We start from the raw sequence: 15,579 nt of genomic DNA, 5'->3' as shown, positions 1-15,579 counted from the left end.
ATGAGGAATTTATGAATTAATAAAAAAAAATGTTAAGTATATATTGTCATAACACTTCACTCCAAATTCTGATTTAATATAGACCAATTGGGTCTATGATGTTGTCGAAACTTAGTACAAATTTACACCAAATACTCTTTCACCATAGAACCAAAACGGTCAGAACTATGATGGAGTAGACGGTCATTTTTTATATTGTTACGCCATTCAAAATACCATAGAACCAATTGGGTCTAGTGTGTTGTAGATTTTTTATTAACCATTTGGGTTTATAGTATAGTAAGTCTATGCACATTTCTATAAACAAAAACGAACCTTACTATGGAATTAATTGAAACTACATTAACACTTTATAACTTGGAAGGAATCAACAAGTTACTAGTTCGAAAAAAGGTAGATGAAAGCGAAGCGGTCAAAATGAGGTAATTATGAAAGCGAAGGGATCAAATAGTAGAATAAAGGAAAAAGAAATTCAAAGAATGTGAAAAAGCGTTAAGATAAATTAGCATTATAGTAATAAGTTGATTTGGTTTTGAAATGAGGAATTTATGAATTAATAAAAAAAAATGTTAAGTATATATTGTCATAGCACTTCACTCCAAATTCTGAGTTAATATAGACCCAATTGGGTCTATGATGTTGTGGAAATTTAGTACAAATTTACACCAAATACTCTTTCACCATATAACCAAAAGGGTCAGAACTATAATGGAGTAGACAGTCATTTTTTACATCGTTACGCCATTCAAGATACCATAGAACAAATTGGGTCTAGTGTGTTGTAGATATTTTTATTAACCATTTGGGTTTATAGTATAGTAAGTCTATGCACATTTCTATAAACAAAAACGAACCTTACTATGCAATTAATTGAGACTACATTAACACTCTATAACTTGGAAGGAATCAACAAGTTACTAGTTCGAAAAAAGGTAGATGAAAGCGAAGGGATCAAAACGAGGTAATTATGAAAGCGAAGGGATCGAATGGTTTAAATGAAAGGCAGGGGATCGAATGGTAGAATAAAGGAAAAATAAATTCAAAGAATGTGAAAAGGCGTTAAAATAAATTAGCATAATAGTAATAAGTTTATTTGGTTTTGATATGAGGAATTTAAGAACTAATAATAAAAAAAATGTTAAGTATATATTGTCATATGTAATATCCCGCCTGTCGGTGTCGGAATATTACCAGTCGATCGTGCTAGAGGACCAATATCTCGGAAAATAAGTTAATGGAAAATATTTTATGACATGTCAGCTTTTTACGGGAAAAGTATCAGAGTCGTTTTAAACACGTTTAAGCCAAGGGCAATATGGTAATTGCATGGGAAAGGATATTTATTGGGTTAAGACACCAAAAATATCTCATTTTCCTCTTTTCCTTTCTCTCTCTTAAGGTTGGCAAGAGCTTCCTTCTCCTTCTCTCTTCTTCCATCGATCCTTTCCCTCTTCACACCACATCATGCATCAAATCTTCTTCTTCATAGATTCAAGAACAATTTTAGTGTCTCTATCTTTCCACAAGAGATTGGTGACTTGGTTTGAGCTTATTTCCAATCCTTCCTTCTCTTTAGAAAAGATTCAAGGTTAGGGTTTTGATGAAGAAGCTATGGGTTGGATCAAAGATGATCAAGCAAGGATCATGAAGTCTTAGATTGCAAGAAAACATCAAGATTGAGGTGGGTTGAACAAAGGAAACATATGGATCAAAAACTAGAGTTTTGGTTGCTTGAGCAAGGAACTTGGAGCTGCTATGAAATCATTGATTAGGTGAGTTCCATAGATAGATTACCTACCTTTGGGTTTGTTTAATCTTGTGAATAAACATGATTTGTATTAGAATGTAAGTTAGGGTTTTAGTACCCCTTTTGCCATTAATCATTGAAATTATGTTGTTTGTTGTTATGTATTTGTTCTAAGTTGTTTTCTATGTATTCTAAGTGGTTTGTGTGCATTGGAAACTTAATTTTGAGATTTAGAGGTCAAAATTACGAATTCTGCAGGTCTGGTACTGCAGAACCTCGCTTAAGCGAGATGAATCTCGCTCAAGCGAGATTAAGGCAGAACCGAATTAAAAATCTCGCTTGGAATCTCGCTCAAGCGAGAAATCTCGCTTGGAATCTCGCTCAAGCATGATAAATCTCGCTCAAGCGAGATTTGGCAGCACAACACTTTTTACAAGAAAATTCATGAAATGCAGTGGTTTCGACCAAGCTTTTCCCTGCAGTCTCTTATAACTTTAAACACCCCTCAAAGTCAAGTTATCATTGCACACTACACCTAAGGATATTGGTAAAGAAATGCATGAACAACATCAAGAATTTCAATGACGAATTGCACATGAAATGTTATGTTATGATATAGATTTGGGTAGCAAGTTATTCCTTAAGCAAGGGAGAACTAGAGCCTCGACATAGTTGTCGAGAACTAGCATGTTAGCAAGAATCCCTAAGTGTGCCAAGTATAGAAATATGAATGCATATGTAACTAAGACGCGAAGGATAATCTCTTCGCACATGAACTAGAATGACTTAGCAAGTATGTAAGTTGTGGATTGATAGGTTATTTCTCTCCACCATGATTAAGTATGTATATGAATAAGTGTAGGTGGCATGTCTCTTGCTATCCACATCAGGGGGATACAAGGGGTTCTCATGATGAGAACGATTCAAGCCTTATGGGACCCGCATGTCACCGAGTAAGCAAGACGTAGGTGTTCGTGTCTCTTGTTATCCACGCCAGGGGGATACGGGAGGTTCTCGACCTAAGGGGAACGGTTCAAGCCGCAAGGGACCCGCACGACACCGAGGGAGTCCGATGTACGTACATCGGTCATGTATGGGATTGATCTCGGGGTTACTCCAACCGGGACTATCCGTAAAATGAATCAAGATAATTAATGTTTGTTCAACGCTAACCAAGTATGACCCTGACTATGTTATGTTTATGCAATAATGAAATTATGTATGATTATGTTTATGCACAATAGCACAAGATGCTATCAGACAAGTTCAAGTCAGGAAATAGAGAAAGTAAAGAATGTTATGCCGATGACGATCTTAGGTTCCCCTAATCGTCCGGTTTAGGATTGTGTCATGAATATGTTATGTTAAATCTTGATGCGTTTACCGTATCATGAGTTAGCGGTCCTAGGATCCCTTGATCGCCATGACACACATGATTATAGTAAGCCTATAACAAGTTAAGATGAGACTATGACGGCCCTAGTATGCACAACCGTCTAGTATGCAAGTCCCCACACACGTATAATCAACCGTCAGGTTGTAAAGTAGACACGTGGTGACCGTAGGTTTCCCCTTGAGGTTGCCTATAGCCTAGGATTTAGGGGAACTCACTGAGACCTTATGTCTCATCCCAATCCTTATTTGTTTCAGATAAGCAGGATGCTATGCAAGCTTGAAGTCGGATGGATATTTCAACAAGTGTGCGTTCGTGTCGCTGCAGGATGCTTTAGCTTTTGAGGATGTAATTATAAATGTATGGATGAGCTATTTATGTGACTTATGTACGAACGCAATTTGTTGTACAATTATTCATTCGTATGAAGTTTATGTTGTAAATTTTAATGTATCCAGTACTAATATTAATGCACATGCTAGACTTTCTAGATACGTCTGGTATGGGTGTTACAATTGGTATCAGAGCAGGTCGATTCAGACCGTGCCTTGGGTCATTAATGTTACAACTAAGGTAGTGGGGCCATTGGGTTCCGGGTAAATGTTCTAGTTGTAGTTGTTAGTTGAGCCTGATCAACTCAATTTAGCATTCAACGATTAGAATGGATGCCTGAGAGCTGAATAGGACCCAGGAGGAACGAAGTATGTGATGAAGATGCACTGGAAAGTGTGAACTCAGAAGTAAGAACTCGGAATGAGTGTAAGTAGGAAGTTGGATCGTGCCGAAAGGTGGCCGGTGAACTGATCATGTACAAGTGTGAATCCTCCGGGAATGTAAGACATGATAAGAAGGAACGTTCCGACAATGTCGGGTAAGATGGTAGCAATATGAGAATGAAGTTAAGGACATGTATGCTCGAAAAGTTGTGTAAGTGGCAATGTAACGAGGTAAGTTATTCGTAGTGGGGAAAGTTAAGGATTCAAGAGAAAGTTTTATGTTATTAGGCGTAAGGCATTGATTTCCGGCGTGCCAAGAATTGTATCGAAAAAGGTTGATGTTGCCATGCATATGTTATAGAATATTTTACGATGATAGGAATGAATGATGTGCATTGTATACTTGAGAATAAGAATTTTATGCAATAAATGTTTTCTGAATAATAGAGTTGGAGAAGCTCACCAATAGCAAGCCTGGGACGAAACTTCCTGTTTTGTGAAATCTACTAGTTTGTTTCCATGGTTTGCAATGACTATTGGGGAGATGTCTTCACAATACTATTTTATGTGACAAAAATCTTTTATGACATCAAGTTACGAATGCATATCATATCCTAAGATTTTCAAGGAAATAGACATGGGAAACCATCAACGAAATCGATACGGTTTAAGGTAGCTTTGGAAGTTAATGTGTTAAGAATCAAGAACGAGCCAAGATCAAGAGTATAGAAGTTCTGGTATCTAGAAGGAAAGTCACGGATGTTCATGCAAGAGGTATGAAGTAAGAAGTTAAAGCGGTGCAAAGTTATGAGGAATCACAAGGTTCACGGATTATGTGGAATTATGACGTATCTCTTGAACCTATGTTTTGCTTAATTGATTTGCTAAGGCTCATTATGAAGTTGAACTATAAAGTTTAAAGGAATTTGAGTTTATTCGAAAACAAGTTCAAGTATGATATGTATACCTCAGCAGGTAAATGCAATCAGCAAGAATGTAAGGTTTACCCCCAAGTCAAGTATTATGAGTATAAGATAAGTTATCATGAGTTTTGAATTTAGAAGACAAGTGTAAGGTTGTGATGTTGGGTACAACATGGAAGATCTCAAGAAGTAAGTAATCAAGTGATAAGCATGAATTGAAGTCTCAATTGCTCTAACGGATTAGGGTAATGGTTTAAGCCAACCGGTGGGAATCAGAGTAGCGCCATGGAAGCTAATCGTTAAACACGAAACATGGGATTTTAGTATGAAAGAATCTTTGAGAAGAATATTCGGTTGGTAACATAAGTGTAACAAGAATGCATCCTAAGACAAACAAGAAGTTCTCGATGCGATAAGTATTCAGTCAGTGTTGGCTAAGGTAAAAGTTTTAAATATGTGTTGTCACCTAAGCAAGATGAAAAGGACAAGAATTGCTATATATGAAATGGTCAGGATGCATGAAAGATGATAATGGGAAGCACGTAAGGTTTAGAAGGTACCTTTTGTGACTCAAGTAAAGAATTAAAGCATCAAGAATGATGACCGGTTTCCGGAAAAGGTATTAATGCTCAAGCGATAACCGGATAAGATGATGTGGAGAATCAAGTTTAATGTTCCGAGGAAGAGGAACAAGTTAATGTTAAGAGGTCCAAGGATTTCCTATGGATATGTAATTATGTATATCGGTTAAACAAGGGAAGAATTTACCTTTGAAGTTAAGTATGTTATCAAGAAAGGAGATGCAACTCTTAAGCTTTATGTAATGAGATTCATACTCTTGTATGCAATACTTGTTAAGTGGAAACGATACTTGTTAAGACAAGCCAAACCATGATTTTATAACTTTTAAAGTGTCATACCCCAATTTTTGACCTAAGGTCCCACTGACACATGTCCTCTGACCCGGAATATTCTCGGTCTTTTCAGTGAAAATTTCGGCAGAGAGGTATTTTAAAATACCTCATATTTTGTTCCGAGTTCAAGCCCACTTCTCCTTTATTTTATTTTATTAGTCTTTTATTTTAATTTCCATCTTTTATATTTTTATTTGATTTTGTCTTTTGTTTGTAGTTTACACCTTTCCATATTTATTATTATTATTTATTTAGTTTTATCATTTCTTTTCCATTTCTATCCTTTTAGTCAAATACGTTTTCTTTAGTTTTGATTTTTGTTTTGTTAACTTTTTAATGGGTCCAAAATAGTATAGTGTCCAAAAAATATTGTTTGCTCTTTTCCAATTTTCTTGTTCTTTTCCACGCCTCAATCACAGGCAGAGTCTCAAGTCTACTCTTTCTTCCCTTTTTCATGCCAAACGCGTCCAGCATCTTGCAATGCCATTCAATCCTATTCAATGCACTTTTAATTGGAGTTTAATTTCTGTCCAAATTAAAAACTGCATAATTGTTTAAAAGGAGGACAGAGTCACATATCAAAGGGGGGGATCGGGGGAGCTACCTTGGAGGTGGCGGCAGCTTTCTTTCACCGATTCACTTTCTTTCCAATCAAAAGGTCCAAGCCAAAACACAACACACTCATATTGTCTTGCATCTCTCTCTCTCTCTTATACTTTTGGTTCTTTTTTTGTTTTATTTTTTTAATCTTATCAATCGTCTTTTCTTATGTTTAATTTATGCATGTCTTGATTTTGGTTGAAATTGCAAAAGGATTATAGATCTAGTGTCAGTAAAACGCAAGTCAGCTTCTTGATTGAACTCTATCAAAACCATGGTTCAATTCAATTATATATACTTGCGAATATCAATTTCTTTGCAGGCTCACTCGTCTGATTTTGATTCCTTCATGATATTTCAGCCTTTTAATACTGCAACAACTCTTCTATACTTAATTTTCATACGTTTTTTAAGCAAGCAAACTCTGTACCTTAACCGTGTATGTTTATATGTTTTGAGGCAAATTTTGTTTGTTTGTGACACTAAATTAGTTTTTGTATGAGGCAATGTTTACCATGATACTAATTTTTAACCGTGTATAAACTATTTTGGATTCCATTTATGTTTTTTGGTCAATTCATATTGTTTCTATACTATTATTTTGGTTGCTTTTGTTTGTCGTAGAATTTAATTTGATCTTTGAATTAAACGATAAACAAAGGTAAATAATAACGCATTGTTTGATTTGTTTAGTGTTTTATTATCATGCATTTCTATTTTTGTTATTTATTTATCTCTTTAGTTTATCTATTGTTAATTTTATCTCATGCACTTTTATAAGTTTAGATTTATTATTCTGCATTTGTATTATTTATTCATGCATGTATATTTTTAGTCATTTATTTTATTGCATATATCTAGAATGTAATTAGGTCCAATGTACAATATAAATAAAAAATAGTGTGTGTGTGTGTGTGTGTGTGTCTCTGTCTTTTATTTCTCTTACTGCTTTATATATCAAAAAATGCAAAAAAAATTAGATTAGGTTAGGAGATTTTGTGGTGATCCAATGTCACTACAAAAAATTCTCACGCTTTTATTTTTATTGCTACGTTAGTTTATTTTATGTCCTATTCAATATTCAAAAACAACAAAAACATTCAAATAATCAACAAAAATCACAAAAAATATTTTCATAATAAACCTTGATTTTCAATCAAGTGATCGTTCTTTTTTAGTTTCTTTCTTAATCAAATATCAAATCAATTTTAATCATACTTTGAGTCATCTTTCTTTCAATATAAAAAATACAAACAAATACTCATTTGCCACTTGGCTTTTATTTTAAAACCTTTTTTCAAAATTAATAAAAAACACCAAAACAAATCAAACGTCATTTTCTTAACCCCGAACTACGAGGTTTTGATCCCTCACGGGTACGTAGGCAGAGGACACTCGTCCTTCCAAATCAATAAAATGTAGATAATTAGGTCTTCCTTTTTTTAATCATTTCAAAGTTTCATTTTTTTTTAAAAAAAAAAAAGCAAGCAAGTTTATAGCACAAAACATTAAATAAAACCAAAAGGTTCTCGTAGAGTACTACGAATATTTAGGGTGCTAATACCTTCCCTAAATATAACCAACCCCCGGACCCCCCAATTTAAATAAATTTTTTCAAAGTCGTGAAATAAAAAGTGAGTCAAACGCTAACCAAATAGTCTTGATCTCCGAAAAATGACGCGACAGAAATGGCGACTTCACTGGGGAAGAGATCTTTTGAGGGCTGAGCCTAACTTGGTCTTATTTAATTTTTGTGCTATAACTTGCTTAAAAAAAATCAAAAAAACAAAAAAATAAAAGATGGAAATCCGTGTATATATTTGTTCATCCTTCTTCTTTCTCCTTTCTTAAACCTGAGTGGTGAGATAAGTCCTACACCCGGGCTTGAGGGAACATTAAGATAGGATGGTGATATAATCAAAGTGCTATTCCAAGAGTAATCTTGAGTGTTAGTACATGTGATAATCCCGCTCAATGGAGGTTCTTGGAGGTAGTACTATGTTGACATGAGTAATCGTGTTTGGCACTATTACTTTCAAGTAACCGTCGAAGTTGAGGACCTTTAGTTACCTTTAACTCATCTTGGCCTTTTAGGACGTAGTGCGGTGGCTGATCAAGAGTAATCTTGAATTAGTTGATACGCGATACTACACCCAAACGAGACTTTCCTACGAATGTCATTGGAACAAGAGTAATCTTGTAACCCGATAATATTTGGAAGTGGTTGCAGACTTTGGGAACTTGGTAGAACCCTTGTTACAAGTACAAATGAAACCATAGTCCTTACCAAAATGGCGTTGTTGCCCTTGACTCCATCATCATGGACCTAACCTCATTATGTTTTCTTTGTTCTTTAGCATAATCATGCATACATGCATACATTCATTAACTTTTTTCTCATTAAACATTGAAGGACTTAGATAAATCTTTGTAAACATCAGAGGTATAGACCTTGTAAAGAGGGACACCAAGGAATACAATTTCAAAAGTCTCAAACTAGACCTTAGCTTTGTCAGGGACTTTGTCTTTGGCATTTTTTTGAGGGAACTGTTTTCAACATTTCAAATTATCAAATGAAAAATATTCCTTATGATGTTTACAATTACTGTGACAAATCCTTCGAAAATGTGTGTCTATTTTTGCATAACATCATGCATCATCGTGCATTTCATGGTCTCAATTCTGAGTCTCACAAATTTTCCTTCTCCATAAAAGGTCAACCAATCTCAAAAGTGTCATGGCGTCCTCGTCCGAAACCAACTCGCATGTACAACACTCGAGCAATCATAAAGAGAAGATGGATTTTCTCGAGCAAGAAAATCAATTGCTTCGGGAGGAAATTGCAGCCATGCAGACCAAGATGGACGAAATGACTGAATTGATGAAGACACTGACGGTTGCTCAAGCACGTCCTCCTGCTCCTCCTATCAGGCCTCAAGCCGAAACTGTTTCTATTGGCCCTGAATGGATGTTTTGTGCCGATACTCCGGAGTGCTCTGCTCCACAACGTTCCATGCCCTGGTTCCCGCCTCTTACTGTTGGCGAAATACTTCGTCCCATTGCTTGTGAAGCTCAGATGCCTACCCATCAATATGTAGCTCATGTTCCTCCACCTCCTATGAGAGCTCCTCCAGTCTCTATGACCTATTCAGCACCTGTGATGCATACCATTCCACAAGAAGAAGAGCCCATCTACTATTCAGGGGATATGGAAGCCTATGATAGAGTGAATGACTTGCAGCAAAAATATGATGAAATTCAGCGAGATGTGAGAGCCCTCCAAAGGAAGAAAATATTTGGGAAGACTGCTTATGATCTTTGTTTGGTGCCAAATGTTCAGATACCCCACAAGTTCAAGGTACCAGACTTCGAGAAGTATAAGGGAAAATCCTGTCCTGAGGAACATCTAACAATGTATGTGAGAAGAATGTCTGCCTATTCCAAGGATGATTCAGTCCTTATCTATTTCTTCCATGAAAGTTTGGCTAGTCCTGCCTCAAAATGGTACATGAATCTAGATAAAACAAATATCCAAACTTTTCAAGATCTGTGTGATGCTTTTGTGGAGCAATACAGTTACAATGTGGATATGGCCCCAGATCGAAGTGATCTACAAGCTATGACTCAGGGAGACAACGAAACGTTCAAAGAGTATGCCCAGCGGTGGAGGGATACTGCTGCCCAAGTCAGCCCGCGCATAGAAGAGAAGGAGATGACCAAGCTCTTTTTTAAAACTCTCAGTCAGTTCTATTATGTGAATATGGTCGGAAGTACCCCCAAGGACTTTGCTGAGATGGTTACTATAGGTGTACAGTTGGAAGAAGGAGTCCGAGAAGGACGACTGATCAATGAAAGTGTCCCTGCTGGCAGTTCAAAGGAGAAAGACCAGGGAGTAAATATGGTGAAAGGGCAGCAAGTCGATACACATCGCCAGGCCCAAAAAACGCCGCAGTATGACCCGATTCCTATAAAATATGCGGTTTTGCTTCCACAGTTGCTCGAAAAGAATCTAGTCCAGACCAAGTCGCCTCCTCCGGTGCCAGCAAGATTGCCAGCATGGTATAGACCTGACCTTTTCTGTAACTTCCATCAAGGGGCACCTGGCCATGATATTGAACATTGTAATGCAATGAAGAAGGCAGTTCAAAATTTGATCCGGACCAACCGCCTGACCTTCTAAGACCTAACGCATGGAGTGGTTAGCTGTAATTGGGTCGCTGTTGACGTTCCTTCCGCTACTTATTTGTTCAAATGATGTTTGTTTGTTGCTTTTCGCTTTTTAAAAAAAAACATCCTCTCGTCCTGCCCAAGACGAAAGTGAACTTGTGTAGGGCTTTTTGCTTCATGTATTTTCCATCATTAATAAAAAGGTCGTTTTGATCCCGACTTTGTTTTTTATTTTGTGCTTTTCTGGAAAAATGGTAATAGAAAAAACCAAAAAAATTCTTCTTTAATCATTCTCAAATATCTGCATAATCATAACTTACACTTGTCAAAATCAATAATCAAATCATGCATTAATAAACCCGTTGAACATGTTAACCATGTACTCTCTTCCAACTTTGAGTTCCCTGTGTCCGAAGCTGAAGAAGAGAGTGAAGAGACTCCCGATGAGATCTCTCACATACTGGGGCATCTTAGCTGTCAAAGCTGCAAACAAAAATCAAGAACATTGTTCAGAAGATGGCAGTCACTCACAAAGACTGGCATGAGACGTTACTGTTGCCTCGCATGGATATCGTACTTCAGTACACATTTCAACAGGGGCAACCCCCCCTCCTTCCCCAATATGCAACATGGAGTTCGTTGCTTCTCGTGGAAGTCAAAGTCCCGTCAATAGGAGTTCTGCTAAAGTCCAAGCTTGATCGAATTTAAACACATGACGACGTTGTGCAAATATATCAAAAGAGGTTTAAAACAAGCTTCTGACAAAAAGGTTCGTCCCCATAAATTTCAAGAACGGAACTTTGTACTACTTTCCAACCAGACTCCAGGGGCAAATGGATGCCTAATTATGAAGGTTCATGTGCAAAAACTTTTACGGTGATGACAAACTCGCACGTCCTATGAATACCGGTGCAGTTAAGAAATACTCTGTCAAAAAAATAAAAGCTCGATAAGTCGCAAATCATAAAAAGCGGCTTAGGCAAAAATGAGCGTCTCGGTGGACTGAAAACCCGAAAGGGCGGTCCAGGCAAAAATTAGAGAAAAAAAAATGATGATTATCCTGATAGATTGAAAACCCGAAAAGGGCGATCTATGCAAAAGTTAAGGATCATGACAAGTAACTGCATCAGTCGGCACAGTCCACTTGGGGCATCCAGTCGTCAAAAGAACCTCCGATTTGAAGCATCTGCAGATCAAAGACTCGGAACTGGGGCATTCAAAGTTGTCAGGGAGTGTGACGGTTATTGTGTTCAATGTACCTTCCCATATATTTACCATTTTCCAAATTTTTCAAAGATCCATGGGGCCACGCCATTGGCAGGCCACCACTCAATTCATCAAATTTGAGCCTGTGCCATTTATTTGGAATTCTCATTTATTCTATTTGCAAAATTTCTTCTATTTTTGATGGCAATACTTGAAGCAAAAAATTTTTCAAAATACAAAAACTTTTTTTACATCTTTTGAAAAGTGTGAACAACAAACGCACTCTCTTTGAACTTGTGAGTAGTCGAAGCGTACATCAGCATCCGCCTCGAGAACGGTTACATTCCGGAAAAGAAACATGTCTAAACACAATGGAGGGGACCTCTGCTTCAAGCAAGATGCTTTCACAGTCAAAAAAAAAAAGAAATACAAAAATAAATGCTCGCTAAGTTGAAAACCTGAAAAGGCGGCTTAGGCAATAGAGAGCGTCCCGGTGGACTGAAAACCCGAAAGGGCAGCCCAGGCAAAAATTAGGGGCACAAAAAAAGGAATATATTCCCGGTGGACTGAAAACCCGAAAGGGCGGTCCAGGCAAAAGTTAGGGATTTTCAAAACAAAAAAAATATACAAAAAAAAAAAAAACATGACTGTTGAAGCATGCCAGAGGAAAGGCACTCCGCGCTGATTTACAAATGGTGACTTCTTCCAGACTTTTGGTTAAAGAATGGGCTTTCTCCCCAAGATTCATCGGTTGCTATTCACCAGTTGCTACCTTGTGCCAGGTTTCACACCGTCAACGGCTCGATTGGTTCACAATAATATCATCTCCAAGGAAGTTTGTCGAGTGTTTGTACTGCGATGTCAATCCGCCTCCCGTCTTACCTGTCGTGTCATGTCTCATCGAGTTCGTCTGTCATATACAGTTCATACAATCATACAAGTTACATTCATACATCCATACAATCATACATTCACACAATCATACATAAATATTTTCACTTATTCATACATTCATACATATCATATACGCGATATCAATTCATACATGATTGCATTAGTCACCAAAATCTTGTTTCGTTCATGTCTTTTCAATTTGGTCTCTACTTATCATTGTGTCAAGCCGCAAGTTTCTACACATGAACATCTGACATTTACCTTCTCATCGTCAAAAGTGCCATCCCCAGTGTGTCTGGTCAAGAGTTGTCACCTGTCAGTGTCAAGTGGCAAGTCCTAAATAACGGACAGCTTGAGTCTATCTTTTATCCTGTTTCAAGTGGCAAGTCCTAAACAACGGACAGCTTGAGTCTACCTTTATCTTCTTTCAAGTGGCAAGTCCTAAACAGCGGACAGCTTGAGTATATCTTTATCTTGTTTCAAGTGGCAAGTCCTAAACAACGGACAGCTTGAGTCTATCTTGATCTTGTTTCAAGTGGCAAGTCCTAAACAACGGACAGCTTGAGTCTACATTTTATCTTCTTTCAAGTGGCAAGTCCTAAACAACGGACAGCTTGAGTCTATCTTGATCTTCTTTCAAGTGGCAAGTCCTAAACAACGGACAGCTTGAGTCTACATTTTATCTTCTTTCAAGTGGCAAGTCCTAAACAACGGACAGCTTGAGCCTATCTTTATCTTGTTTCAAGTGGCGAGTCCTAAACAACGGACAGCTTGAGTCTACCTTTTATCTTGTTTCAAGTGGCGAGTCCTAAACAACGGACAGCTTGAGCCTATCTTTATCTTGTTTCAAGTGGCGAGTCCTAAACAACGGACAGCTTGAGTCTACCTTTTATCTTGTTTCAAGTGGCGAGTCCTAAACAACGGACAGCTTGAGTCTACCTTTATCTTGTTTCAAGTGGCGAGTCCTAAACAACGGACAACTTGAGTCTACCTTTATCTTGTTTCAAGTGGCGAGTCCTAAACAACGGACAGCTTGAGTCTATCTTTATCTTGTTTCAAGTGGCGAGTCCTAAACAACGGACCGCTTGAATCTACCTTTTAGTCTTGTTCAAGCTGCCAGTCCTAAACAACGGACCGCTTGAGTTTCCTTTTTATCCTGTTTCAAGCCGCCAGTCCTAAACAACGGACCGCTTGAGTTTCATTTTATCTTGTTTCAGGCTGCCAGTCCTAAACAACGGACCGCTTGAGTTTCCTTTTTGTCTTATTTCAGGCTGCTAGTCCTAAACAACGGACCGCTTGAGTTTCCTTTTTATCATGTTTCAGGCTGCTAGTCCTAAACAACGGACCGCTTGAGTTTCCTTTTTGTCTTATTTTAAGCTGCCAGTCCTAAACAACGGACCGCTTGAGTTTCCATTTTGTCTTATTTTGAGCTGTCAGTCCTAAACAACGGACCGCTTGAGTTTACCTTTCGCCAAGTTTCAGTTTGAAATCACATTTTTTTCTCTCTCGAGTGTCATCCCCAGTTTATCTGTTCAAGTGATGTCGCTAAAAAGTTTTGTCTTCATTAAGCTATCGTTCCAAACCGATACGGTAGTAGACAATCTCTTCCACAGTAAAACTACATTCCCCAGCAGTGTCAGATCCCTTTCTTTAACGAACATGGGTATCCCGTTGTTGTTTTCCAGTCCTAGTCAAGTCATTTTTGTCGTCCTGCATTCGTACTTGCATCATGAGCATTTCATAGCATCTTAGGTCCAAAATTGGTGTACTTTTATATTTAAGTCTCTTCAGTCCGTCAACTCAAAGATTCCATCTTCAAGTCTCCGGACGAAGAAACTTAAATAGGGGCATCTGTCATACCCCAATTTTTGACCTAAGGTCCCACTGACACATGTCCTCTGACCCGGAATATTCTCGGTCTTTTCAGTGAAAATTTCGGCAGAGAGGTATTTTAAAATACCTCATATTTTGTTCCGAGTTCAAGCCCACTTCTCCTTTATTTTATTTTATTAGTCTTTTATTTTAATTTCCATCTTTTATATTTTTATTTGATTTTGTCTTTTGTTTGTAGTTTACACCTTTCCATATTTATTATTATTATTTATTTAGTTTTATCATTTCTTTTCCATTTCTATCCTTTTAGTCAAATACGTTTTCTTTAGTTTTGATTTTTGTTTTGTTAACTTTTTAATGGGTCCAAAATAGTATAGTGTCCAAAAAATATTGTTTGCTCTTTTCCAATTTTCTTGTTCTTTTCCACGCCTCAATCACAGGCAGAGTCTCAAGTCTACTCTTTCTTCCCTTTTTCATGCCAAACGCGTCCAGCATCTTGCAATGCCATTCAATCCTATTCAATGCACTTTTAATTGGAGTTTAATTTCTGTCCAAATTAAAAACTGCATAATTGTTTAAAAGGAGGACAGAGTCACATATCAAAGGGGGGGATCGGGGGAGCTACCTTGGAGGTGGCGGCAGCTTTCTTTCACCGATTCACTTTCTTTCCAATCAAAAGGTCCAAGCCAAAACACAACACACTCATATTGTCTTGCATCTCTCTCTCTCTCTTATACTTTTGGTTCTTTTTTTGTTTTATTTTTTTAATCTTATCAATCGTCTTTTCTTATGTTTAATTTATGCATGTCTTGATTTTGGTTGAAATTGCAAAAGGATTATAGATCTAGTGTCAGTAAAACGCAAGTCAGCTTCTTGATTGAACTCTATCAAAACCATGGTTCAATTCAATTATATATACTTGCGAATATCAATTTCTTTGCAGGCTCACTCGTCTGATTTTGATTCCTTCATGATATTTCAGCCTTTTAATACTGCAACAACTCTTCTATACTTAATTTTCATACGTTTTTTAAGCAAGCAAACTCTGTACCTTAACCGTGTATATTTATATGTTTTGAGGCAAATTTTGTTTGTTTGTGACACTAAATTAGTTTTTGTATGAGGCAATGTTTACCATGATACTAATTTTTAACCGTGTATAAACTATTTTGGATTCCATTTATGT

The 15,579-nt window shown here is 37.2% G+C and overlaps 1 protein-coding gene and 1 long non-coding RNA gene across 2 annotated transcripts; both read left to right on the top strand.

Moving 5' to 3' along the window:
• Positions 1-1,164: 1,164 nt before the first annotated feature.
• Positions 1,165-3,634, top strand: LOC146936006 (uncharacterized). The gene is made up of 2 exons (XR_015033124.1): positions 1,165-1,772; positions 3,398-3,634. It is a non-coding gene; the product is annotated as an uncharacterized LOC146936006 (long non-coding RNA).
• Positions 3,635-9,090: 5,456 nt separating this feature from the next.
• LOC146936005 (uncharacterized) lies at positions 9,091-10,473 on the top strand. The gene has a single exon (XM_085749126.1). It carries the CDS (start codon positions 9,091-9,093, stop codon positions 10,471-10,473), a length of 1,383 nt encoding a protein of 460 aa, XP_085605252.1.
• Positions 10,474-15,579: the final 5,106 nt, after the last annotated feature.

Source organism: Medicago sativa, chromosome 3, assembly GCF_051527215.1.
Source record: "Medicago sativa cultivar Bolivia chromosome 3, Bolivia_mono, whole genome shotgun sequence".
NCBI lineage: Eukaryota > Viridiplantae > Streptophyta > Magnoliopsida > Fabales > Fabaceae > Medicago > Medicago sativa.
The sequence above is the reverse complement of the archived record's forward strand: the minus strand, read 5'-3'. Positions and strand labels throughout refer to the sequence as shown.

Excerpts from the sequence above, each read along its gene's own strand:
- LOC146936005 (XM_085749126.1), top strand. The coding sequence starts at position 9,091 with ATGGATTTTCTCGAGCAAGAAAATCAATTGCTTCGGGAGGAAATTGCA.